Genomic DNA, 25,357 nt, shown 5'->3' on the forward strand with positions numbered 1-25,357 from the left:
ACCACAGAGCCACCCGCATCCTTTGGGAAGTACGCAAGTCTTTTTAATATTTTCCTTGTAAGAGAAGGCAAGAACATTGGTGAATCAGCATCCTTCCCGATGGAAAACTCACAACCAGGATCTAAGTGCAACAGCAGTTTCCCCACCTGCAATGGCTCGTAGCCACTGCTAGGCTTATCAATGAGTTTCTCTAATCCTCTCTTAAAGCTACCCGATATCGTGGGAGCAAATTCCATGGTTGAAACTGTGCCCTGCGGAAAGAAGGGCTTTCGTTCATCTTTCCTGAATCATCCAGCATATTCAGCTTCATTGGAGGCTCCCTGCTCTTCCCAGTAGGCATAAGGGGGCATAAAGAAGCTGGAAGGTGGGGCAATTTTCAGCGGGGAAATGGCACAAGAAGAAAAGATGAAGCACTTCTTCCCCCATGCTGGTCTTCTGCTTCAAACTGCAGCCTCAGAGGCTGAATTTCTTAAAACCAAATGGCTGCCCCCCCCAAAAGAACCACAGAACACGTTGCTCCTTCCTATCAGGCAGGCAAAAACAACCACTGGGCACAACTTGCTAATTCACCCAAAGACTGCAAAAACAAAAAACACGCATATATTTCCTCTCCCCTGTGTTTAATTAGAACAGGCAGTCTAAAAATGGGACTGTTTCTGACTGAACTTTGGAAGGGAAGGAAATCATAATATTTGTATTTAAATATTACAAATTCTTTCAGTGATTGTGCTGAGGGGAAATACTGGAGACCGCTTCTTTCCCCGTTTTCTCCCATTAATTTCCACACAGAGCACTTTCAGGGTATTTTGGGGGGGGGGTAGATGAGCATTTTAAATATTTGCCCAGCATATCTTTTAAAACCTTTTCAGTTGCTTCCAATTTACTCAGCTATGGCATGTCTTGAGACAAATTAAGTCCTTACAAGTCCTTAAGACCAAATCCCACTTCCAACGGCAAACAGTTTAATTGCTTCTAGGATGCGAGGTTCCGTTTAGCCTGCATACACACCATATATTTAAAGCACATGGCCTTCCCCAAAGGATCATGGGAGTTTACCCCTCACAAAGCTGAAATTCCCAGTACCTTTAGACAACAGTTCCCATGATTCTTTGGGGGGGCATGTTGGTGCATACGCAGACTTGGGTACGACAGGGCATCATGCCATTACGAAGCTTCTCCTAACATTCCTAAGCTGGTCTCCGCTTCTCGGCAATTCCTAAATGGTTGCAGCCCTGCCTTCCATCGCTGTTGCGAGAGTGGATTTGTCTAATTTCCTTTTAAAGCTGTCCCTCGCTAATTCTGTAAGAAGGTGTACGGTGTGGGAAAGTACTTTTCTGGGCCCCTGGGGTTGAAGACATAATAATAAGAGCCTTTGCAAAACAAAATGCTACAATTTTATTAGAATATCGACAGATATTTTTTTTAAAAAAAAGGAGGAAAAAATCAAGAGGGATGAGACTTGGCAAGCCCTAATTTAGCAGCCAAAAGGGGCCCAAAAAACCCAGTCGGGGTGCTCTTCCTCCAACAGTCTTGTGGGTGATGTAACAGACAGTGTCAACCTGGATCCCGTGTAAGCTTGTGGCAAGGAAGTGCATTTCGGGCTCGTAAACATCTGGCACAGAATGTTAGAGCAGGGGTGGTGAACCTCCGGCCCACCAGGTGTTGCTGCATGAAAAAACTCATAGGCCCAGAGAGCTTCGGGTTCGCTGCCCCTGCGATAAGGCAATAGGACAAACCCATCTTTTCCTTGGCACCTGTGTTTTACAAGGAGCAACAGTGCTGGGTGTCTCTGGGGCCAGCTTCCCACAGCTGCTGGCTGCTGAAATACGGTAATTGTGATGACACAACAGGCAGTGGGGAGACGTATTCCACGTTGGCTGGTGAATTGTAGGCACGCAGGCACACACCCACAGCCTCCCACTGGTTCAAGGCAGCGGTCCTGATGTGCAGTACAACTGAGCCAAAGTCTTGCTCAAGGCAGGGCCCAAGTTCCTGAAGCAAAAGGAGGAAGGAAGAGAAGCAAAAGGACAGAGCTTAGGATGTGGCAGAGCCAACAACAGGACAACTGTCAAGGCAGCGGGGCTCTCCGAGGTTCAGGCTACAGGATTGGACCCTCAGGGTGTGGTTAAAACCGACCTGCCCCTCCCTCGGTGCTTTTTCTGGCCTTGTTTCCCAAATTCCCACCGCTAAAAGCCTGTTCTAGGCTGCTGACTCTTCTCTGCTAGATCTCTGTCCGTTGCCTGAGCTCCCAAACCCACATCCTGTGTGGTTCTTGCACAAGATGCCTTCTGCATGCCGAAGCTCCAAGCCTGGGGTGGGGAGGGGAAGCATGCAGCTCCGTTGCTCACCTCTGCAGTTTGCCGCATTTGACATCGCTCAGCAGCTGCTCTTGGCACTGTGGCGTTGGGCAAGTAGCGTAAGCAGCCAGGAGGCTGAAGGGAAAGAGAGAAAGCGGGTGAAGGGATGGCAAACCGAAACCCATTCAGATAGCTTACAGCAGGGATGGGGAACATGAGGAACTCTGGATGGTGCTAGACTACAACTCCCCTCACCCCTCACGGCTGGCCATGTTGGCTGGGGCTGATGGGAGGTGGAGTCCAACAGCCTTTGCAAAGCTGCAGGCTATCCCCTGGCTCAGAGTGAGGAACCCTACCTTGTGCTAGGCCAGGCTTATTTTGTTGACCTACTCAGATTGGCAGAAGCTTCCCAGGGTCTCAGATGGTAAAAGGTCTTCCCCAACCCCTGCCACCTGAATCTGGGGGAAGGGGGACACAACGAGGTACATAGAAGTGTGTGTGGATAAGGGGGAATACCTCTCGTAATACTAGCACAGGCACCCCCAAACTGCGGCCCTCCAGATGTTCTGGCCTACAACTCCCATGATCCCTAGCTAACAGGACCAGTGGTCGGGGAAGATGGGAATTGTAGTCCAAAACATCTGGCGGGCCAAAGTTTGGGGGTGCTTGTACTAGAACTTGGATTACCCCATCTGCATTGTGGGAGATTCAGGAATGGCAAAAGAAAGGCTTTCTTTACATAGTGCATAGTTCAACTGTGGAACCGGCTCCCACAAGAGGTAGATGGTAGGCTACTTCAAGGAAGAGAAGGCTATCAATAGTTATGAGTAGTAGCGGCTATATCGTACCCTCCAGGATCTGAAGCAGCCTGGGAAACCCAAGTGAGAAGAGTGCTGTTGAGCTCAGGTCCTTCTTTAGGGCTCCCCATTGGGGCATCTGGTTTGCCCTGTGAGAATAGGATGCTTGATGGGCCTTTGGGCTCACTCAGATGGGCTCCTAGGTTTCTATATTAAGGCAGGCCAGGGTTTCCCAAACTTGGGTCTCCGGCTGCTTTTAGACTACAATTCCCACCATCCCTGACCACTGGCCCTGCTAGCTGAGGATGATGGGAGTTGTAGTCCCCAAACAGCTGGGGACCCAAGTTTGGGAAATCCCAAGCTAGGCAATCGAGTAGAGGACAGCCTCCTCCACCACCCCAACCAGCCAATGACCTTGTGTCTTTCATAACCTGTCTCCGCACCTAGCTGGTGTTTTGTATCTCTCCAGGATGGCAGCTGCCTTGTCTCCGCTGATGCCGCTGATCTGCATGAGTTGCCGCGCAAAGACCTCACTCACTGTTTGGGCCTGGGAGAGGGAGTTGATAATAATAGTATTAGTAATAGTAATAGTAGCAGCAGTAGTAGTAATAATTTTATTATTTATACCCCACCCATCTGGCTGGGTTTCCCCAGCCACTCACTGGCAGCTCCCAACAGAATATTAAAAACAAGATAAAACATCAAACATTAAAAACTTCCCTAAACAAGGTTGCCTTCAGATGTCTTCTAAAAGTCAGGTGATAGTTTATTTCCTTGACATCTGATGGGAAGCCACTACTGAGAAGGCCCTCTGCCTGGTTCACTGTAGAAGGCCCTTGGAGCTGGGCTGATCAAGAAAGGTGCCCCCTACATTCCATCTGCTACACACACACACACCCACACACACACCCACCCACACACACATTAAAAGAAGAAGGAAAGCAAGAGAGAAAAGGGAAGAACAGCAAGCACCCTTTCAGGACTGTTGGGGGCGCAAATGAGAGAGAGCTTTGTAAATCAAACCCGCGAGGAGAGAATATGAGGGGGAGACACGGCAGTGGCCTTTAACCACATGAGGAATCCTAGGATTGCCGAGTTGGAAGGGTGCATGGGGATCATCTAGTCCAACCCCCTGCAGTGCAGGAATCTTTTGCCCTAACGTGGGGCTCGAACCCATGGCCCTGAGATTAAGAGTCTCGTGCTCTGCCGACTGAACTATCACTGCTTTATGCAGGATGTGGAGTACATTAGAAACTACCTTGTTCTTCACGGCCCCTTCGTTAAACTCAGCAAAGGTCAGGAGCCGGCAGGAGCCGGCGCTGGGCTGCAGAGGGCGCTCTTGCTCCAGTTCCTCCTTGGTACAGCTCAGAAGGGTTTTGTCCTAGGGAAGACAAAGGAGGAACAGTCCTTAGCAGCTACAGGGCTCACAACCTCATTCTCCTCCACTCTCCCCTTTCAGACTCACAGCACCACCTTTCCCTCCTTCTCCCTGCCTCCAGCTCCCTTGTATGGACAGCCAGCTTTTTTGTTATAAACTCGCCGACCATTTGTTTCGGCCCTGGAAAACCCAAGTAAGCTCAAGCGAGCAAAGAACTTCCATTTCATTCACGCGACAGCTAAGCGGGCTTGCCTGCTGAAGTTGTTGCCGGATTAAACGGAACACAGGAATCTCTGTTTTACTGAGTCACATCAATGGTCCTCTTAGCCCTACATTGTCTACAAACTTGGGCCTCCAGCTGTTTTTGGACTACAGTTCCCATCACCCTTGACCACTGGTCCTGCCTAGCTAAGGATGATGGGAGTTGTAGTCCAAAAACAGCAGGCAACCCAAGTTTGGAAAACCTTGCCTAAACCAACCTTGGACTACAACTCCCACCATCCCTGGCTAGCAGGACCAGTGGTCAGGGATGATGGGAGTTGTAGTCGAAAAAATATCTGGGGGCCCAAAGTTGAGAAAGGCTGGTTTACACACTGACCACCAGCAGCAGAATTTCCGGGTTTCTCTCTCGCAGTCCTGCTGTAGGGACCTTCTCCATGCAAATAATGTCCTCTGTCAATAAACTCTGAGGGTTTCAGACAGGGTCTTTCTTTCCCAGCCCTACCCAGAGATGCTGGAGACTGAACCTGGGGATACCTGTGTGCAAAGCTGATGCTCGACCACTGAGCTATGACCCTTCCTTGAAAGAAACTTTAATATGACGAGGTTTCACCAGTTAACTGAATCTCTGTAGAACAGATCAATCGTTCTAAAAGGGGGATGGGGGCGGACAAACCAGCCTCATCTTTGCTTCCTGGTGATGCACAAGTACATGTGGAGTCCGATGCTCCCTCCCGAAAGAGGTACAGCCTACCTGTCTGATTCCAAACGCTTGCATTTTAAAAAAACTGACCCTTAAATGAGTGGAGGTTGTTGTTTTTACCTGACACTCAGAAAGGTTTTTAAAAGCAATTAATCTAACCTTAGCTGATTTAACATTGCGCCCTGATTATCTGCATGCTAGAGGCTAGGCCTTGGCCTGGATAAATAAGAACCAATCACAACAATAAATCAGTAATAAGAAGTGTTCCTGAGCAGATGCAGAGTGCTGCGGACACAGCACTAAGTAACTCCCAAAACAGTCTTGGCACATCTTGGGAGAAAAGAAGCAGGGCAAGAGCTTAAGTCAAATCTTTTCAAACCAAAGGAGGAAAAATACACAGAAGAGGCAGGCAGTTACAGCAGAGAAACAAACTAAATGTGCCACTGTCCTGGGTGAGCAGGGCCCCCCTCCCCCGCCCACATTTCACCCCGCTCCAAACTCGCCTCGTACAGTCTGGTCAGCTGACGCGTCATCAGGGTCAAATACGCTGCAGATTCCCGTAAGTCTCGAGTGCGTTTAACAAAGAAGTCATCCACCACCTGGGAAAGACAACGGTTATCTTTTTAAAAATAAAATAAAAATCAATTTTTATTAGTTTTCACAATCCAGTAAAATCTATAACAGAGAGAATCGAAAAGACAAGAAAGCAAAAAAGGAAAGAAGGGGAGGGGAGAACAAAGGGGTAAGAAATGTTAAAAATAAAGGGAAAGAAACTTCTGGTTTTCTGTCTGCCAGTTACATTAGAAAAGGGTTATTTGAGACATTTGGTCCATCCTCTCTGCTTTCTGTTAAACCATACAGTGGTGCCTCGCTAGACAAATTTAATTCGTTCCACGGGTCTTTTCTTAGAACGAAAAATTCGTCTAGCGAATCCCATAGGAATGCATTGAATTTTTTTTGAATTTTTTTTTGCCCATAGGAACGCATTAATTGAATTTCAATGCATTCCTATGGGAAACCGGGATTCGCTAGACAAATTTTTCGTAAAACGAATTCATCTAGTGAGGCAACCTCCGCTAGAAAAAACCTTTCGTTAAGCGGAAATTTCGTTAAGCAGGGCATTCATTAAGCGAGGCACCACTGTATTAGAAAGACGACAGTTATCACAGCTGCTGGAAGCTGCCAGTCCACTTCCCAGGTGCAGGCAGCTAAAGCCTTCCCTAACCCCCCCAAATATGCAACCCTGAAGCGGTTGCCATGGCAAGGGACAAGTTAGGGATGGAGGCAGGATCCAAGGTGGCTGAGTGCCAGCAGATCCTGGGGGAAGCATGCACAGCGGGAGCCCTACCTGGGCTTGAGATAGCACAGCCAGGTAGACAGAAGTACCGACTCTCCTGGGGAGCCCCTACCTGGGTGTTGGTCATCGCTTGCTGGAGAGTCTTTTCGGGCAAGCTGAGGTGTTGTGTGGAGCCCGAATCTTCAACCAGGTAGATGGGGTGGGAAATGCCACATTGCCGCAGACGGAACTGGGAGGAAGAAGCAAAGCGGTTAGTTATGAGCTGGGGGGTGCTGCAGGTGTGGAGTGGAGTGGAGAAGCCTTCAGAGCTCCCCAAGTGCATGTTCTCTTTCCTGCTCTTTCACACACAAAATGACTGCTTTCCAGGGCTCTCGACACATGCTCAGAGGAACTCTCGCCTGGTGCAATCACTTTTTGAAATGTGGCAGAGTGGCGGAGAGGGAGGGAAGGGAAGCAGGGCATCTCCCTCTTGCTCTGCTGAGCAGACAGCTCCCTTGGGCTCTCCTCCTCCCTCATCTGCCACCGAGCAATGGCCGTTCCATCAGGCTGCAGAGCAGAGAAGGCAAACAGGGCTCTTCCTACAGCTGTGCTGAGACAACCACTGCCTGTGGCTCTCCTCCCTCATCATGGCCACCTAACCACGCCCGTTGCATCAGGCTGCCTGATCCCGGTCCCTTCCCTTCACGGGGCTCCAGGCGACTACTGCCCCTCCCCCCGCAGAAGCGGCGCAGCACCTTCTGCTCACGAAAGCGGCCATCAATGATGCTGCTGCACAGGTCCGGCATCCGTTTCCGTTCTACCACGTAATCCAGCACCAGCTCCCGAGCGGCAGGTGGCTGTCCTGGAAAAGGAAAGAAGGAGGGGGGGGAGGAGGGCGACTGTTTAAAAGAATGTCGGTTTAGCCTCAACCTGATAAACCAAGGGAGAGATACAACCAGAGCCCCTGCCCACAGCGCAAATCAGCCAGCAATGCCCACCAGAGGAATACAGGCCTCACAGCAGCTCTCCAGGAATTCAGACTCCTTACTTGAAGAACAGTGCAAAGCGAATGTGGGATGCCCTGCAAGCGAGGAAGATCCTCTGCCCCTGAGCGGCAGCCTTTCTCCAAAGCACAGGCTGAGTTACTCAATCTCATCTTGCTTTGTGGGGGGGGGGGTTGGATGACGAGATGACCCTTGGGGTCCCTTCCAATTCTGCCATTCAACGAAAGGCAACTTCAAAATGGGTAGTGCCCAGAGGCGCCAGCATGGGCCCAAGACTGAGGGGGCCCCAGGGTCACACCACACATCTTGTGACGTCACACACGCAACATGCATTATGCGCACATCGTCAAGAAGCATACCTGCCAAGTCTCCCGCTGAAAAATGCGGGATCAGCAGCAGCGCGGAAGAAGCAACTTCCGGGGCCGCTCTGCCCATGTGTGGGCACCGGAAATAGGGCAGAGCGGCACCAGAAGTCGCTTCTATGCATGCCCGGCGGCCATCTTGGTGGTGGCCGCATGGTCACGGCCGCCGCCACGCGGTCACCACCAAGATGGCCGCCGGGCATGCGTAGAAGCGACTTCTGGTGCCGCTCTGCCCTATTTCTGGTGACCAACCCTTGGGCAGAGCAGCACCCAAAATGGAGGCTCCTTGGCAGGTAGGAAATCCAGGGGATTCCCAGGATTTTTCTCCATTTGGGAGAACAGCGGGAAACGGATTAAAATCTGGGGGTTTCCCGCGAAAAACGGGATACTTGGCAGCTAAGTCGAGAAGGGGCTGAGGGCCGGGCCCAGGGCCACTCGGCATCAAGGGCACCTCCACTCTCATGCTCAGGAGGGCCTGTCACTGATGCTGCACTGTGTTTGGCCAAGGAATTGGCGCCTATGCTAAAGGCCATCATAGGCTCTGGCAGTAGAAGGGGTGGGGAGGAAAGGGTAGGTAGGTGGAATTGTAATGATCAGAGGACTGTCACTCCCTTCCCTGCCTCTGTCCTATCGCCACCTGCCCCTTAGCTCCTGAGAGGAGGTGTGGAACTGCAGAGGGAGCGCTGAGAGGCTTACATGGTCGCATGGATGGAGCTGGAAGGGAGCCAGAGCAATTCCTCCCCTGCCCACATCCTTGGTGCAGTTTTAGGTAATCGAAAAGGTGTTCAAGGTACCAGACCCTGTTTCCCTAAAGAAGTCATCACAGGGAAGCAAGGGCACCAGGCCACGAACCTCCCTGTGTTACCTTGGGACAGTCACTGCCTTCTCAGTCTAACCCAGGCATCCCCAAACTGCGGCCCTCCAGATGTTTTGGCCTACAACTCCCATGATCCCTAGCTAACAGGACCAGTGGTCAGGGATGATGGGAATTGTAGTCCAAAAACATCTGGAGGGCTGAAGTTTGGGGATGCCTGGTCTAACCTACCTCACAGGGTTGTTGCGAGGGTTATATGCGGAGGGGAGAGAACCATGTACATCAGCTTGAGCTGCTTGGAGGAAAAAAGGGGGCACATAAATGTAAAAAATAGATAAACTGAAGCGGGCTATCGGTGAAGCGGCAGGTTCAGAGGGAAGGCAAAATCCTGGTATGCTCCTCCAATGGATCCTCCTATCGCATGGCCCAAACCACCCACCACACTCACCCGCCACAGGTAAGACTCTCTCCCTGGCCACCCAGAGGAAGTCCCCGATGTGAAGCTTCCGGATGCTGAAGGGAACATTGTGGCGCTGGAGCTCACTCACCAAATCTTGCTTCCGGGACGTGGGACCACTAAAGGGGGGAATTGGGGGGAGGGAGAGCAACTCTTTAGAGCACATTTACACTGCCAACAACCACAGCAACAAATCAGGGAAGTGGCTATCCTGAGATGATAATCCTGGTTTCAACTGCACTCTTCCCTTTTTAAAAAAATTACAGCTACATTTTATTGTATTTCTCACAAAGGCACTACAAAATTGACGAACGCAACACAAGCTTATCTAGTCCTAATGATAAATGTACCAATTCGTTATCCAAAATATGATTTTCCGATCTACATAAGCAAGGAGACAGCTTCTACCGTCTACATCTGCTCTGTCAAATGCCGATTTGCTGGTTATTAAGATCCACTTTTGCAGCACAAGAAACTCTCTGATCAGCACCTATACCTTGCATGGTTTCTAGAAGCTTCCTGATAGGCCCAGCGAGCCAGATCTGTATTTCCCCACACCCCATGAGCCAACTTTGACAGGTGGGCCGGACCACACACCTGTCAATCATCAGGTGACACTAGATGATGGATAGATGGGTGGGCCTACCCACCTGTTTAAGTTGACCTGGGGAGGTGGAGTGGGGGCAAGAGTAGCCAAAGAAGCAGCACCAAGCAGGACTGATCGCTCACTCATCAGCTGATGAGCAAAGAGTTCAGCCCTGGTTCCTGCAGGGGACTGAGCAGGATTTAACCCACTGACCATCAGCTGCTGGGGAGGAGATCTTGCTGCTTTGGCTGCAGGTGGCAGTTACCACAATGGGAACCAAAGCATGCAAGCCCATGCAGAATCACCCAGTGACGGCTGATTGACAGGTTGGCGTGGTTTGGGGAAATTAGCCTCACAGGCCAGATTGGACCACCACTTTTGCCAGTGGGGGTTGCCCACCCCTGTTGAAAGGCAGTCAAAGCATACTCTTGTCATGCAAACTCATGGCTGGTTCCTCTGCTGCTCTGTCTTTTACACGTCTAAATTGGAACCAAATTAGGAAAGGGGCATTTATTCTGGGTAAATAAATGCAGGCATGTGTGATCTTGAGAGTGCCCCGTCCCCAACAGAAACACAGTCCCCACCCCCAAGTGTGTGTGCTTCACTCCTCCAGCTGCCACTCACCCCGTGGTCTCAATGAAATCCACACAGAGGATAACATCAAAGTTCCCAGGGTGAAAAGTAAACTGGGGTTTTAAGAGCCCTGCCCTTGGCTCTCTGCAGCTTGACCTGGAAAACCAGTAAATTTATTTCATTATTACATTTTAACGTGTGTTCTCTATCTATCTATCAATCATCTATCTATCTGTCTGTCTGTCTGTCTGTCTGTCTGTCTGTCATTCAACGTATTGGTTGCTTGCTACATAAAAATATTCTAAGCAACTTACAGAACTTTATTTGTAGAGTTTATTTGCTGCCCTTCAGCCAAAAAGGCCCCCCAAGGCAGCTCACAAAGGTTCAAAAAGAGCTTCTTAAAAAAGATAACAAGTGTAACAACAACAAAAAAACGCCAGTACATTACAATTAAAAATGTAACAAAAACCCATATAAAAGATCCAGCTAAACAGCAGCAAAAAAACCCCCATTTGGCAGCAAAATCAGCAAATCACAAAATTAAAACAACAAATTCACAAAATTAAAACAACAAAGCATTAAAAATGCAATAGTAAACAATAAAAAGCAGCTTACATTTTGTTCCTTCTAGCAGATGATACAATAAAACACAAATAATATAACCTAGCAAGATCCTATCTCAGGCATCCCCAAACTGCGGCCCTCCAGATGTTTTGGCCTACAACTCCCATGATCCCTCACTAACAGGACCAGTGGTAGGGGAAGACGGGAATTGTAGTGCAAAACATCTGGAGGGCCAAAGTTTGGGGATGCCTGTCCTATCTGGTGGAGTGAGCTGTGCCCTGCTCCAGCAGGGAGTGGATTCCATGGTCCTGCTAACAGAGAGAGGCCTCTGCCTTTCCCTTCTCTCCGGTGCCTTGTTCTCTGGATGTGCTGCTGGCAAGGTGTGCCAGAGAACAGGGCTGGCATACCACCCGAAATTTTTGGGGGCATGGGGCGGTGGTGCTGATTGGGAATCAAGAGGCAGCTCATGGGCAGAATTTGAAACAAAATCAAACATGCTTGGCCAGGACAGAGCGCAGCCTGCAGACAGTAAGCCTCACCTGGGGCAGCTTCTTTGCCTCTGCTACGCACCTCCCTGAGAGAAGAAAAGTAGCTGCTCAGGAAGGAGGTTACTTACTTGGGCAAGGCGTCCCTGTTTGGAGATTGCTTGCTTTCATCGTCTCCCTCCAAAAGCAGCAAGGGGTCTCCAGAGTCAGCTGCCTTGGCTGCCAGAGAGTCGGAGTCCTTCTCCTTTGGCTCGTTCAAAGCTGCCAGTTCCCGGGCTATGGTGAGCCCTGAGTCCGTCAGAGAATATCTGTTGGAGCAGAGGAGGGTAAGTCAAAAGGGCCTCCACCAGGCCTCTCTAGCCTCTCTCCCATCCCTGTGTCCGGTTGATGTTTCCAGAGTTAAAAGGCTGCTGCGCTTCAGCTTCACTAGGCAAGCTCCCAATCCTAGGCAGGTTCATGCTGAAGATGGTCCCACCCGCTCTATACTTGACAGATCATTGGGCTGCGCAGGAGAAGGCCTCCTGCTGGCCCCCTCTGATGAGGAGGTTTGTTTCCCCACAATGCAGGAACCGGGCCTTGAGTGTGGCAGCACCTCCTGTCTGGAACCCCTTCCCAATGCATATCAGACAGGGGACGTCTCTGTTATCCTTTTGGTCAGAGACAATGGCTGACACCACAGGACAAAGCAGGGCTTTCCACTGATGGGGCATGTAGGCAGCAGGGTCCCTGCCCATATCTGTGTGTGTGTGTGTGTGTGTGTGTGTGTGTGTGTGTGTGTGTGTGTGAAAGATGGCATCCCTTCTGGGACCCAAAGATCCTCTGCTTCCGTCTTTCTCTTCTCTTAAAACTTTTGAGCACTTCATACAGTTGGGCATAGGCAAACTCGGCCCTCCAGATGTTTTGGGACTACAACTCCCATCACACCTAGCTAACAGGACCAGTGGTCAGGGATGATGGGAACTGTAGTCTTGAAACATCTGGAGGGCCGAGTTTGCCTATGCCTTCCGTAAGCAAATGTGTGGCTCATGCTAAAAGCTCACACGCCTCACTCCAATACAAGCTATGTGCTATCTATGGATTCTCCCTTACCTCCCAGGTAGCTGGCGCAACATCCTTACCTGGCTGGGATATTGGTCTTGAGGACCAGCTCCTTGCGAAGCAGAGTGCTGATTGCAGACCAGGCAGTGTTCTTACTCCCAGGATCAGCCTGTCAGGGGAAGCAGCAGCAGCAACAACAATATACATAATCTCAGGAGAGAAAGGGAGGCCGGGGAAGACCACCTCAGGGCCTGCCGAAGCAGAACTTTCCCCTCCCTCCCACCAACCCACAAGGAGGGATCCTGATGCCTTTGAAGTGTTTTGCTGATATATATATATATCCTGTTTCCCCTTTTTTAATACGTAGTCATAAAGTAAGCCATGGCAGGGTTTTTAAGCATTTGAGAAATATAAGACATACCCCAAAAATAAGCCATACTTCGGCGCCGTGGAAACCAACCCCCACAGGCACCTCCACTCATAGAGTCACTCCATGCGGCCGGTACTGCAGGAGCGCGATCAGCTGTGAAGCGGCGCTCCAAGAGCGCCGCTTAACAGCTGATCACGCTCCTGCCTTGCTGGCTGCATTTCCACGCTCCGCCTTCTCGTCCACCGCCGTCCCTGCCGCTTCCGTGCTTGCCGCCACCGCTGGGCTCACTGCTTCTTCCTTGCCTGGCCTGGCCATGGAGCTTGGAGCACCCTGCAGCGGTGGGCGGAGCGCCTGAGCCAGCGGCCTCCGCCTGGCCCGGCCAAGGACGCCTGCTGCCCCGCCACCCGGAACCGGTGGCTGCTGCAGCGCCAAGCACTCAAGAGAGCCCAGCAGCGCCCTGAGCCAGTGCCCTGAGCCGTAAAAACCATACCGGTAAATAAAAAATAAGACATCCCACCGAAAGTAAGCCACCCTGTGTTTTTTTGAGGAAAAAAAGTTATAAGACAGTGTCTTCAAAAAGGGGAAACACGGTGTATGTGTGTGTACACACACACACACACACACACACACACACACACACACACACACACATATATAATGTATTCTAACATTTCTTGCAAACTGGTATCTGCATTATTGTGGAGTGCGGGGTCATAAAGCAGACCAAGATATTCCGTAACCAGATTATCACTACAATAGGGCTCCTCCAAACGGCCTGTTTACTGCGTATTCATTCTGATTCCCCTGCATAAAGCTGACATGGTGTTAAACTAGTTCGGTCATAACTGAGCACTCATTCCTACCTCTTTGCGGAGAGGTTAAATGGCAATGGTCATTCGTCCAAATTTGCTTGTAGGGTTTTTATACATCTTCCCATTAACCATTCATCCCTCCCCCATTTTCCCATGCATTTCCTCATCGCTTTCTAACCACAAAAGGTCAGCTTTTGAATCTTAAAAGAGTGGATTGTTGTACGAGGGTGACAAAGGGTTCTAATCCATTTCAATTGCACAAACATAAACTTCTGGGACATGCTGGAATCCCTCCTGCAAAACAGTTAAGAGTCTGGAAGTATCCCAAGATTTTCTGAATTCATCAATATAAGTTTACTGTTCTAGCCAAAGTGACAACAGTACCAATAAAATAATACAGATCATACAGGAACTCACCAGAAAAAAAGATTTCTCGCACAGCAGCTGAGCTGCTCTCTGCAATTCCGGCTTTGTCAGGAAACCCCGGGAGTGAGGATTCTGGAAGAAGTGTCAAAAAGGCAGGATAGATTTTACATTTCCTCCCAGGATTCCCGCCTCTTAACACTGCCCCACCTTTGCTGACTTCTTAAAGAGGATTCCAAAACAAAAGCCATTCCCACAATCCCCCAGTATTCAGGGTTTCATCATGCAGCTGGGGTTTCCCCACAAGCCCTCTGGGAAATGTGGGCTCTAGGTTCTCCCCCTCCCCAAATGTTATGTTTTTGAGCTTACTGCAGGCACCCCCAAATTCGGCCCTCCAGATGTTTTGGGACTACAATTCCCATCATCCCTGAGCACTGGTCCTGTTAGCTAGGGGTGATGGGAGTTGTAGTCCCAAAACATCTGGAGGGCCGAATTTGGGGATGTCTGGCTTACTGTGTTCTGCATCAGCTGTTATCTTACCACACTGTCCTGGTACAGAGCCACCAAAATGGCAAAGGCCCCAGAACGGGGATCTGGGAAGTACCTCTGGCCACGCTGGCGTGATACTGCTTGCTTCTTCTGAAAGGAAAAAGGGAAACCAGGTGTGTCTTCTTCAGGGACTCCGCCAGTCTTAAGAACAGATGAACACAAGGAAAACCCCTGCTAGGTCAGGCCAGAAGGGGCCCATCTAGCCCGGCATCCTGTTCTCAGTGGTCATTCAGGTGTCCCAATAGGAAGGCCGCAAGCAGGACCTGAGCGCAACAGCTCAGTTGGAAGAGCTGAGGCTGAGTGAGAGGGACTTTGTTAAGGCAGGGTGGGGGTGGACTCCAGGCTTGGAGGCCAAATGTGACACTCCAGGTCTGTCTGTCTGGCCCTCAGGGCTCTCCCCAGGCCACACCCCTCCCCAGTCCAGCTGAAAGCTTTGAGGTTTTTCCCCCTGGCCAGAACATGGCCTTGAACTCTAATAATGAACTCACTTGCCTAGATGAAAGATAGGGAGAGGTGTGTGTGTGTGTGTGTGTGTGTGTGTGTGTGTGTATAAAAACTAGCCTTCTGTACAAAAGTACAAATTATTTGTTACTCCGTCTACTTTTGCCTCTGGCCCCACCCACCACCAACATTTGCCCCCTGCCAGGCGGACCAGAAAGGAACACGGCTCTCCATTGAAAAAGGTTCCCCATCACTAGCCCAAAGTGACCTGGTAAGCATGGAACAGAAGCAGGAGTTAAACCAGGGACTTCCTGATTCATAGCTAGTTCTCAATGCCCTTCTATGGGATAAAAGTGGAAAATCGGGGTGGGAGGTGGGGGAACTGACCCAATACTGTTCCATGTTTTCATGAGCAAACCAGGCCAGCTACCTTCCCTGACTGCTTCCCTGCCAGCCACAATGCCTCTTTCAAAATTCGATGAAAGGTCTTTTATGTTGCAAGGCCTTTGACCATTCGGGGAGGAGCAGAGCGCACTCTTTGTAGGAGAGCATTTTGGCGGGCGGGCTAAGAAGCGAAATGGATAAATGTGCTTTCGGCACCATCCGCTGGGAAAGCTGCCTGCCCCGGGACCCATGGAAATATGAAAGACAGCTGTGCGTGGGCACTACGTGATCCTCTGCGGCACAGCAGCTCGTAGCAATCAAATGTGTTTTTTTGGGGGGGGCAGGACAGCAAAGAACCAGAAGGCAGTAGCTTTTAAAGTAGAACTCCATTTCAGGCCAGTGTTCAAGCAAATTACAGTATGAATAGATGAATTTCACTTCCTCTGGGTGACAGTAAGAATGGGTATTAATCCATCCATGAAGCTGTAGCCCAAGAGGGAGTGAGAAACTCAGGCTTGGGAGCCGAATGTGTTCCTCTGAGCCTCTCCCTAAGCAACACCCTATTTATCTACCTATTTAAAGAATTTATATACTGTACTGCTGAATTATGACAGCATCTAAGTGGTGTGCAAGTAACTCACCAATACAGTAAGTAAATCAGAATTCAGTCAAAATCCCTGCTGAAATGTCTTCAGTAAGTGCTGGACATTCAGCAGAGAGGGGGCCTGCCTGATCTCAAATGGGAGAGAGGTCCTCAAAATTTGAGTCACAATGCTGAATGCACAGCTCCTGGTGGATTTGAGGTGGGCACCCAAGCCATGCCGGGCGGGGGGCACTAACAGTGACTCTCCTGAAGACATCAATGATGAGGAAGGGATCAGGCGGCCCTTAAGGTATCCTGGACCCCCTTGTAAATTAAAACCAGAGCCATGTTTAGTTTGGCTGGAATGTGTCTTTAAACTGTAATAAGGTCTCTTACTTGCCTGGTGGAGGATGGAGAAGAGTGCCTGCTGTACAAAGGTTAGGAGTGATGCCCATTGGTCCTCCCACTTTTGACTCTAGCCCCACCCACTTGTGCCTCTGGCTGCACCTACCGCTGCTGGTTGCCAAGGAGAGAAGGCTGAAAAAGGTTCCCCAACCCTTGCTCTAGTCCAGGCATCCCCAAACTGCGGCCCTCCAGAAGTTTTGGCCTACAACTCCCATGATCCCTTGCTAACAGGACCAGTGATCAGGGATGATGGGAACTGTAGTCCAAAACATCTGGAGGGCCGAAGCTTGGGGATGCCTGCTCTAGTCTATGACCTGCACCATCATTCAATGAATGTTTGTCAGCCCATTCTGATGGTAATGCACATGTTGCTTTAAGCGCTCGGCACAGGCATGGACGAGCAGACGGGTAAGCTGCTAGCACAGCAGTGGCCGGGATGATTCGTGGGAAAATATCACAGCATCATCACCCTACCGCAAATCCACTCAGCCCCACTCCAAGAGACGGGAGGAGGAAAAGAGGGGAAGTGGGCTGCCTATCGAATTTAGGAGAAACTTGCCCAGGCAGAGAGAGTTGAGACATGGCCATACTAATAGTTCAATTGCCTGTAAGGGCAAGGTATTTACACGGACCTTTAAGCACTGTCCTTTGTTTTGATCTGGCTCTGTGGCACAGAGGGCAGGCTGGAGCGCAGCAGGCGGGTCTCTGCTGCCAAGCAGCTCACCATCCTCTTGATCCTTCTGAGAAGAAGCTGTGGCATGCAGACCTGGAATTCACAGTATAAACTCTGTTTTATAGATGTTTAGCGGAGACTAATGAAATTCCACAGCTGAGACCAATGAAGGAGATTTGCTCATATATGCACTTCCCTGCCCCCCCCCACAGAGGGAGAGACAGGCAAAAGAGAGAGGGGGCAAAAGAGCAAGCAGCTGTGAATGCATTAAAAGACTAGGCTTTCCAAATGCCAAAGTCCTGCTTAGCTTTTGTTCATTAAATGAAATGTTACCAGTTTTCACGTTTACATTTCACCATAGCCCTAAGGACTAGAAACCTGTGATGCTTTAGTGAAAAATGAACAGCTCCCAGGGCCCAACCTAGACGATGCCAATTCCCATGCTGCCCTGTTCATATCAGCCCTGAACAGCCCGGGGCTACCTTAGACTGCAATCCAATATGCAGCTACGTGGGAGTTTAGTGTGGGGCTGGCTTCTGCCTGCATCCATTGGATGTGAGGCCTGCCTGCATCCATTGGAATTTCCCCTCATCACCTGAGACCCTCCTTTTTATTCCATCCCTCTGATATGCAGGAGTTGGCTACCCAAAGCACAACATTCACTCTGCCAGCATCTAAATGTGGAACTTCCTTCCAGGGGATACTCACCAGGCTTCTCCTTGAATATGACTTAAGTGTCAAGAGAAGACTCTACTTGTTTCAGAGGGCAGAGCCAAAACACAGTGGAAGGGTACTTTCTTTGCATGCAGAAGGTCTCAGAGTCAATCCCTGGCATCTTCGGGTAGGACTGTCTGAAACTCTGGAGAGCTTTTGCAAACCATTGTGGGCAAACAACACTGTGCTACATGGACAGATAGTCTGACTCGGTATAAAGCAGCCTCCTATGTTCCTAGAAGGCTGATCGCCGAAGAATTGATGCTTTTGAATTATGGTGCTGGAGGAGACTCTTGAGAGTCCCATGGACTGCAAGATGATCAAATCTATCCATTCTGAAGGAAATCAGCCCTGAGTGCTCATTGGAAGGACAGATCCTGAAGCTGAGGCTCCAATACTTTGGCCACCTCATGAGAAGAGAAGACTCCCTGGAAAAGACCCTGATGTTGGGAAAGATTGAGGGCACAAGGAGAAGGGGACGACAGAGGATGAGATGGTTGGACAGTGTTCTCGAAGCTACGAACATGAGTTTGACCAACCAAGCTGCGGAAGGCAGTGGAAGACAGAAGTGCCTGGCGTGCTCTGATCCATGGGGTCACAAAGAGTCGGACACGACTAAACAACAATAACATGTTCCTATTTAATCCAGCCCTTTATTCAGTACCATGAGGACTGGAATCTTACTTTCTATTTAAGGAACAGACTCGAGCACACATTGGACCTTCACATGGCTGCCTCACCACTCACCTGTCAACACTGTGCCATCCTGGGCTTGGCAGTGTCTCTCCAGCCGCTCGTCTAGCTGGCGGCAGATGTGCTCACCAAAATACTGGAGGATCCGAGCCTCGCGCCCGCTGCGCAAAGGGAGTGGGTATTTGTGGAGAGAGCTCAGCGCCTGAACACAAGGAAGAGGATTTGTTTATTATTTTGATTATAAGGAGAGGTGCACATGGTTTCCCCTGTCTCTCCACTTTGACTGACAAGGAGGGCAGTTTAGGCCAGGGCCACAACCACTCTGTGAAATTTGAACTCATACATATTCTCTTGGGTCAGTTCATAGTTGCTGATACTTAGAGCTGGATCCAGACTTCAATTTCAACCCGATACTCCTTTTTTGGGGAGTAGGATTTCAGTGGGGCTGATTTCTCAGTACAGTATAATATGTACAGGATTGCATTGTAAGTGATACTTAGAAGAGACACATTGAAATCAGTAACTAACGTGAAATCAGTAACTAACTAAGTCAGGATCCAACCCATCATTTATGCACGCTTATCGATCCCGCTTGTTCAGCCAAAAACAGAGTTCCCATGGCGACTTTACTCCTAGCTAAGGATAAGGCGTGCTATGGTCCATGGGGTCAGGAAGAGTCGGACACGACTAAACGACAACAAAACAAAGGATAAGGTCCCTGCCCAATGACCAGAAAAAAGTTTAATATTATGTGTTAGTATTATATTAATACATTATAAATTGGGTATTAAGGGGGCTCTATGGGCGGAGCAAAACAACCGGAGGGCGTGGCTTGCCACTAGAGGGCGTGGCTTACCCGTTCATAGGCGCGTTGGCTCCTGAGGCGCCCGCGCTCGGCGGCCTGGTCGCGCCACTCCTGGAGCCAGCGCGTAAATAAGGGATTCGGCCCCCCCTGAGTGGGCTTCGGCATCTTCCAAAAGCGCCGGAAAGTTTCTTCTTTCTCTTTGACCCGGAACTCGACGGGGAGATGAAGCGGGGAAGGTAGAGCGGCCTGCCAGGTAGCGACTGCGCACGCGCGCTTCGCCCCCTAGAGGCCGACGGGCGGAACCGTAGACGCATGAAAAGGGCAGAGCGGCCGCTTCCGCGTTCCCGCTCTCAACCAGCCTTCTCTCCAGAGGCGAAAGTGAGAGAGGCGCCTGGGCAAATCAAAAATGACAGCCGGTTTGCCCGCGAGTCGGTGGGGCAGGATGAGCCTTCCGTAGGCAACCGAGCGCTGGATTTGGCTCTGGGGAAGGTAAAAATAAATACGGCTCGCCTTTGCTCACAAAAGCCAACCAGCCCCAGCTGAACCTCCCAACAGTAATGTTAGGAGCAGCGCAGACCTGTTAAGCCCCTCCTGCAATAGGGGTGTCCTAGCGGGCAACACTGCAGGGTTGTTGCAAGCTTCTGTTTCAGCCCAACCTGCATTGGGGCCAATTACTACTGGAGTGCATTTTGAAGGGTTCTCGCAAACTACTCTCTCTGCTTCAGGCAAGCCTCCGTTCTGCAGTACTGTACACAGAAGGCACTGCACTGCAGGGCTGTCGCAAGGCACTCCCAACTACAATCTCCAACCTGCACCATGGAAATAGTGAGATGCACGCGCATTTGTATTAGTTGGGCTATTTTATGTTGAAAAACTACTTTTTTAAAAAAAGAAAGAGGTAGAAAGAGCAGAAGCGCCTCTCTTTGCTGCAATCTGTTTTGGGGTGTGTGGACACACTAAGAGTTGTATCCAGCCCAGTATTAGCCCTACTCAGAGTAGATGCTCTGATACTAATGAACGTGATCTCACTTAGGCCAATTTGTTTCAATGGATCTACTCTGAATAGAGATTAGTTGGCAGCAACTCTAAACGGCCAGTCACAATTATGTGGATATATTAGGCCAGGCTTCCTCAAACTTGGCCCTCCAGACTTTTTTTGGCCCACAACTCCCATGATTCCTAGCTATTAGGACCAGTGGTCAGGGATGATGGGAATTGTAGTCTCAAAACATCTGGAGGGCCGAGGTTGAGGAAGCCTGTATTAGGCTTTTCCATGGATAACTATGAGCTGCTTCTCTCCTGGGATACATTTAAACTGCCTGATCCTTTTTTAACAGGAGATGCTGAGGACTGATGCTTTGTCAGAGAGTTTCAGTCCCTCCCATGAAAGGGAGGAAGCTGCAAATTGTTTGTCCATCTAGGCCAGTGGCATCTGCTTTGACTGGCAGCCGCTCTCCAGGTTTTCCACCAGAGAAGGATCTTTCTTTCCCATCACCTGCTACTTTGATTCTTATAGCTGAAGCTGCCAATTATTACTAAGTGCATTTTCATGTTTACATACCACAGATTGATTGCTGCCTTATTAAGAGAACCTTAATATGCACTGCTCCACTTTGCAAATTTAAAAAGACATCTGTGAACCAGGAAGGGCCATTGCTCAGTGGTTTGAGCACCGTTTTTGCATTCAGGAGATCCCAGAGGCTCAATCCCCAGCATCTTCAGGCAGAGAACCCTGCCTGAAGAGCTGCTGCCAGTCAGTGTAGCTAGATGGACCAGTGGGTCTGATTCTGTATAAGGCAGCTTCCTATGTTTCAGAATAGATTATGTATGAGATATCCAAGGTGATTGCCATGGCCTCTGGCTAGCACAATAAATTTATTGAAGGAGTGGACCTCCAAGGTGGCACATGGTTCATGAAAGAGACGGGGTCGGGGAGAGTAGATGTAGTAAGACTGAAGTCATCCTTCCGCTCCTGTTGTCAGGTGTGTAGTCATCTTGTGTTCTTTGAAGATTGCTCATCAACAGTCAGGCAGAGGCATTGTATGTGCTAAAGGTGTGGTTACACCTAATTCAATAAGAGCCTAGCCATGTGAGCAACAAAGAGGTGCTATGAAGTCAGCTGCCTACAATTTGTTGTAGCTCTAACACACCCTGCATGTCCACTTGCAACTTCCAAAGGGTCTTCTGTCTTTGGATGTTTTGTATAAGATTTGTTTTTCGTGGTTCTTGGCTCTTTCACTTTACATGCACATTTATTAAATTAAATTAGAATGTGGAATCATGATTTATTATTTGGTACAGTATTTGGTTTTGAATGCGGAAATTGTATTGTGTTTCTTACACAGTGGGACCTCGGTTTTCGAACGTCTCTATTGACGAACATTTCGGTTTATGAACACTGTAAACCTGGAAGTAAATGCTTTGGGTTTCGAACAAGCCTTGGAAGTTGAACATGCCACGCGGCTTCCGCTGAGTGCAAGATCCTGATGCCTAGCTGCTGGCTGTTGAGTCCTGAGTACCCGTGCATCACAGAGGTGATATTTGGGCTTGTATGCAATCAATTTGGTGACTGTATGAAATCTGTGCTCATCTCATCTCAGGAGCTCTCTTGCAACCAATTTGTTTTTGTGACTGTGTGGAACCCAGTGCATACATCTGTATTCATCTCATCTCAGGAGCCCTCTGCCAATCACCTTGTGCTGTGAGAAATGGATAAAAGCTGCAAAGCCAAGAGAATCCTTAACAGAATAACAATAGAGGTGAAGAAGGAAATTATTTCCAAACATGAAAGTGGTGTCCGTGTATGTGATCTGGCAAAGCAGTTTGGTGTTGCCAAATCTACAGTTTCTAGCATCTTAAAAAATAAAGAAGCCATTAAAGGAGCCAATGTTGCAAGAGGTGTTAAAACACTTACAAGACAAAGAACACAGACAATTGAAGAAGTGGAAAAATTGCTTTTCATATGGATAAATGAAAAACAGTTGGCGGGTGACCGCATTTCTGAGAGCATAATTTGTAAAAAAGCTTTACATTTGCATGCTGACCTCATCAAAAACACCCCTGGAACAAGTGCTGAGAGTGATATTTTCAAGGCAAGTAGAGGGTGGTTTGATAATTTTAAGAGGAGAAGTGGCATACACAGTGTGGTCAGACTTGGTGAAGCTGCCAGTGCCAACAAAGAAGATGCCAACCGATTTGTTTTGGCATTTAAAGATTGTGTAGAGGCAGAGGGTTTCCTTCCCCAACAAGTTTTCAACTGTGATGAGGCAGGCCTCTTTTGGAAGAAAATGCCAAAGAATACCTACATAACAAAGGAGGAGAAATCATTGCCAGGACACAAGCCCATGAAAGACAGGCTAACCCTTTTATTATGTGGGAATGCAAGCGGAGATTTTAAGCTGAAGCCTTTGCTAGTCTACCATTCTGAGAACCCCGGGGTATTTAAGAAAAACAGTGTCATAAAAAGCAAATTGCCTGTGATGTGGAGGGCAAACAGGAAAGCTTGGGTAACCAGGCAATTTTTTATTGAGTGGGTTCATGAAGTGTTTGGGCCAAGTGTAAAAGAATACCTCCAATCCAAAAATCTTCCAATGAAGTGCCTGCTTGTTATGGATAATGCTCCAGCTCACCCTCCAGGATTGGAGGAAGAGTTGGTGGAAGAGTTCAGTTTTATCAATGTCATGTTTTTGCCCCCCAACACAACTTCTCTCATCCAGCCCATGGAGCAGCAGGTCATACCTAATTTTAAGAAGCTTTACACCAGAGCACTGTTCCAAAGGTGCTTTGAGGTGACCTCGGACACAGAGCTAACCCTCAGAGAGTTCTGGAAGAATAATTTCAATATCCTACATTGCTTACATCTCATAGACAAAGCATGGAGGGATGTGCCTCAGAGAACGCTGATGTCGGCATGGAAGACACTGTGGCCAGAAGCTTTCCTTGAAGGTGTATTTGAGGATGTTGAAGAGGATGCTCCTATTGTTGAGGATATTGTGTCTCTGGGAAAGTCCATGGGCTTGGAAGTGAGTAGTGATGATATTGAGGAGTTAGTGCAGGATCACAAGACGGAACTCACCACAGAAGAACTCCAGAACATTCTGACGGAGCAGCAACAGGCGGCAACTGAGGAATTGTCTGAGGAGGAGGAGGAGGAGGAGGAGAGGCAAGAAAGTCTTCCTACTGCACTAATCAAAGAAATGTGTGCAAAATGGGTTGAAGTGCAAAGTTTTGTTGAAAAATATCACCCTGATAAAGCTGCTGTAAGTTGTGCCACTAACACTTTCAATGATCATGCTATGTCTCACTTTAGACAAATTTTAAAACATCGAAAAAATCCTTCTTGTTGGGATTTGTAAACTGCTTAGGGGGTTTATGTTGAAATATGAAGTGGTACATAAATGAACTAACTCCTCCTTGGGAAACTTGAAAGCCTCGTTATCACCTCACTTGCCAAAACAAGGAGCATCTGCCAAACACCCTGGTGCTCCAGCAGATGACATCATTGCTCCAGCTCTGAAAGAAGTCCCAGAGCTGGATTCCCCGTGGTTCACCTCTATTATGCACCACCAGTGGGGAGACAGGGTGCTGACCTTCTGTTTCACTGCCTGCTTCAGTGGCTGGTGAGTTCTGAGTAGGGATCAAACATGGGGGGGGGGACCCCCAGCTAGAGCTGTGTTTAGCAAAAGGGCGGAAAAGACTGAGGGGGGAGATTATTGCAATGGTTTCATTTTTATTTATAATTGTGTGTTTGATTGTCGTAACCTGTCCTGGGACATTATGGCACAGGGCATGTAAAAAATAAAATGTAAATAAATAAAAGAGAGGCAAGGTTTTTGATCCAACATGGCATTTGGTTAGGTTCATATGTCACCAGGGAGTGGGGATGAATTGTAGAAACAAGAGTCCACGAAAACCCAAGTCCTTGAAACTGTTTGCAAAGTCTGATTGCAAACTTTTAATCCAAGCCATTCTTCACGGCTGCCTTTAACAGCCTCACGTCATAGTGTTTCCCCACAGTAGCCAACCAGGTGACTCTGAGGCAATTAGGAAATAACCCACTCTCCCCCTTCATGATCCCTAGCAACCAGTACTTTAGGTTTACTGCCAGTCCTAACCTCCTGCTGCAAAGCCACACAGCCCAGCAACTCTTGCAGCTGATTTCCAAGACCATAAAGTCAAGCCATCTTCTCACCAGCTGCTTTGCAGTCTAATCCGCCGCCGCTATATGAACTCCAGGAATTTGTCAGCTAGTAAATTTATCCAGTGTGTAGACAGGCGGGTGGATGGAGATTCTCGCAGATTAGCCAGGCAAAATGGTTAAAGGGTGGAGGGGGCCAAAATCGGGGGGGGGGGGAGGTTTACAGGGGAGGAAGAACCCTAGTGCCCAATCTATCTAGACCCCCAAAGCCATTGGAATTAGGGTAGCCATGTGCCCTGTTTTAGAGGATAGTCCCTCAATTTAATGTTTGTAGGACTGTCTGATTGAAGTCTGGTTAAAGAGAAAGAACCATCAGAAGTGAGGGGGGTGGAATGAAGTTGCCCATCAAAGCAGGCACACAGGTTGCCCCCCCCCCCCGGAATCTCAAACTAGTTCCCCGCTATGGTGAAACATGGGCATAGTTAGGATTTTTGTTGGGGGGCAGGCTTTTGTAAGGGGGACAGAACCTCAAGTATTTTTTATTGATTTAGGGGAGGCAGCTGCCCCCCCTTGGCTACGCCCATGTGGTGAAACACTTGGGGTTTCTATTTTCACAGATAAGTAACAAGAACAAAACATTAAATGGTGACATTCCAAGTCGTCTTCTGTCATTACAGGTGCACAAATTGAGAGAAAAGAGAGGGGTTTTTAAAAAACAAAAAAACTAATTGTCATACTTTAGTCCAGGGGTCAGCAACCTTTTTCAGCTGTGGGCCAGTCCACCATCCGTCAGACCAGGTGGTGGGCCAGACTATATTTTGGGGGAAAATGAACAAATTGCTATGCCCCACAAATAACCCAGAGATGCATTTTAA

General features: G+C 48.9%; 1 protein-coding gene and 1 long non-coding RNA gene across 2 annotated transcripts; one reads left to right on the forward strand and one right to left on the reverse strand.

The window, feature by feature from the left end:
- Positions 1–1,371: 1,371 nt before the first annotated feature.
- MUS81 (MUS81 structure-specific endonuclease subunit) lies at positions 1,372–19,636 on the reverse strand. Its single transcript, XM_035098733.3, has 16 exons — positions 19,397–19,636; positions 18,595–18,742; positions 17,093–17,226; positions 14,639–14,737; positions 14,153–14,233; positions 12,634–12,722; positions 11,647–11,823; positions 10,518–10,622; positions 9,299–9,426; positions 7,426–7,532; positions 6,804–6,920; positions 5,898–5,993; positions 4,353–4,475; positions 3,538–3,641; positions 2,349–2,432; positions 1,372–1,992 (listed from the first exon to the last, which is right to left on the reverse strand). Exons 1-16 carry the CDS (start codon positions 19,508–19,510, stop codon positions 1,926–1,928), a joined length of 1,773 nt encoding a protein of 590 aa, XP_034954624.2. The 5' UTR covers positions 19,511–19,636; the 3' UTR covers positions 1,372–1,925.
- LOC118076145 (uncharacterized) lies at positions 19,598–24,186 on the forward strand. Its single transcript, XR_015947423.1, has 2 exons — positions 19,598–19,834; positions 21,691–24,186. It is a non-coding gene; the product is annotated as an uncharacterized LOC118076145 (long non-coding RNA).
- The last annotated feature ends 1,171 nt before the right edge of the window (positions 24,187–25,357 follow it).

The sequence above is a fragment of the Zootoca vivipara genome, chromosome 16 (genome assembly GCF_965207765.1).
Source record: "Zootoca vivipara chromosome 16, rZooViv2.hap1.1, whole genome shotgun sequence".
Taxonomy (NCBI): domain Eukaryota; kingdom Metazoa; phylum Chordata; class Lepidosauria; order Squamata; family Lacertidae; genus Zootoca; species Zootoca vivipara.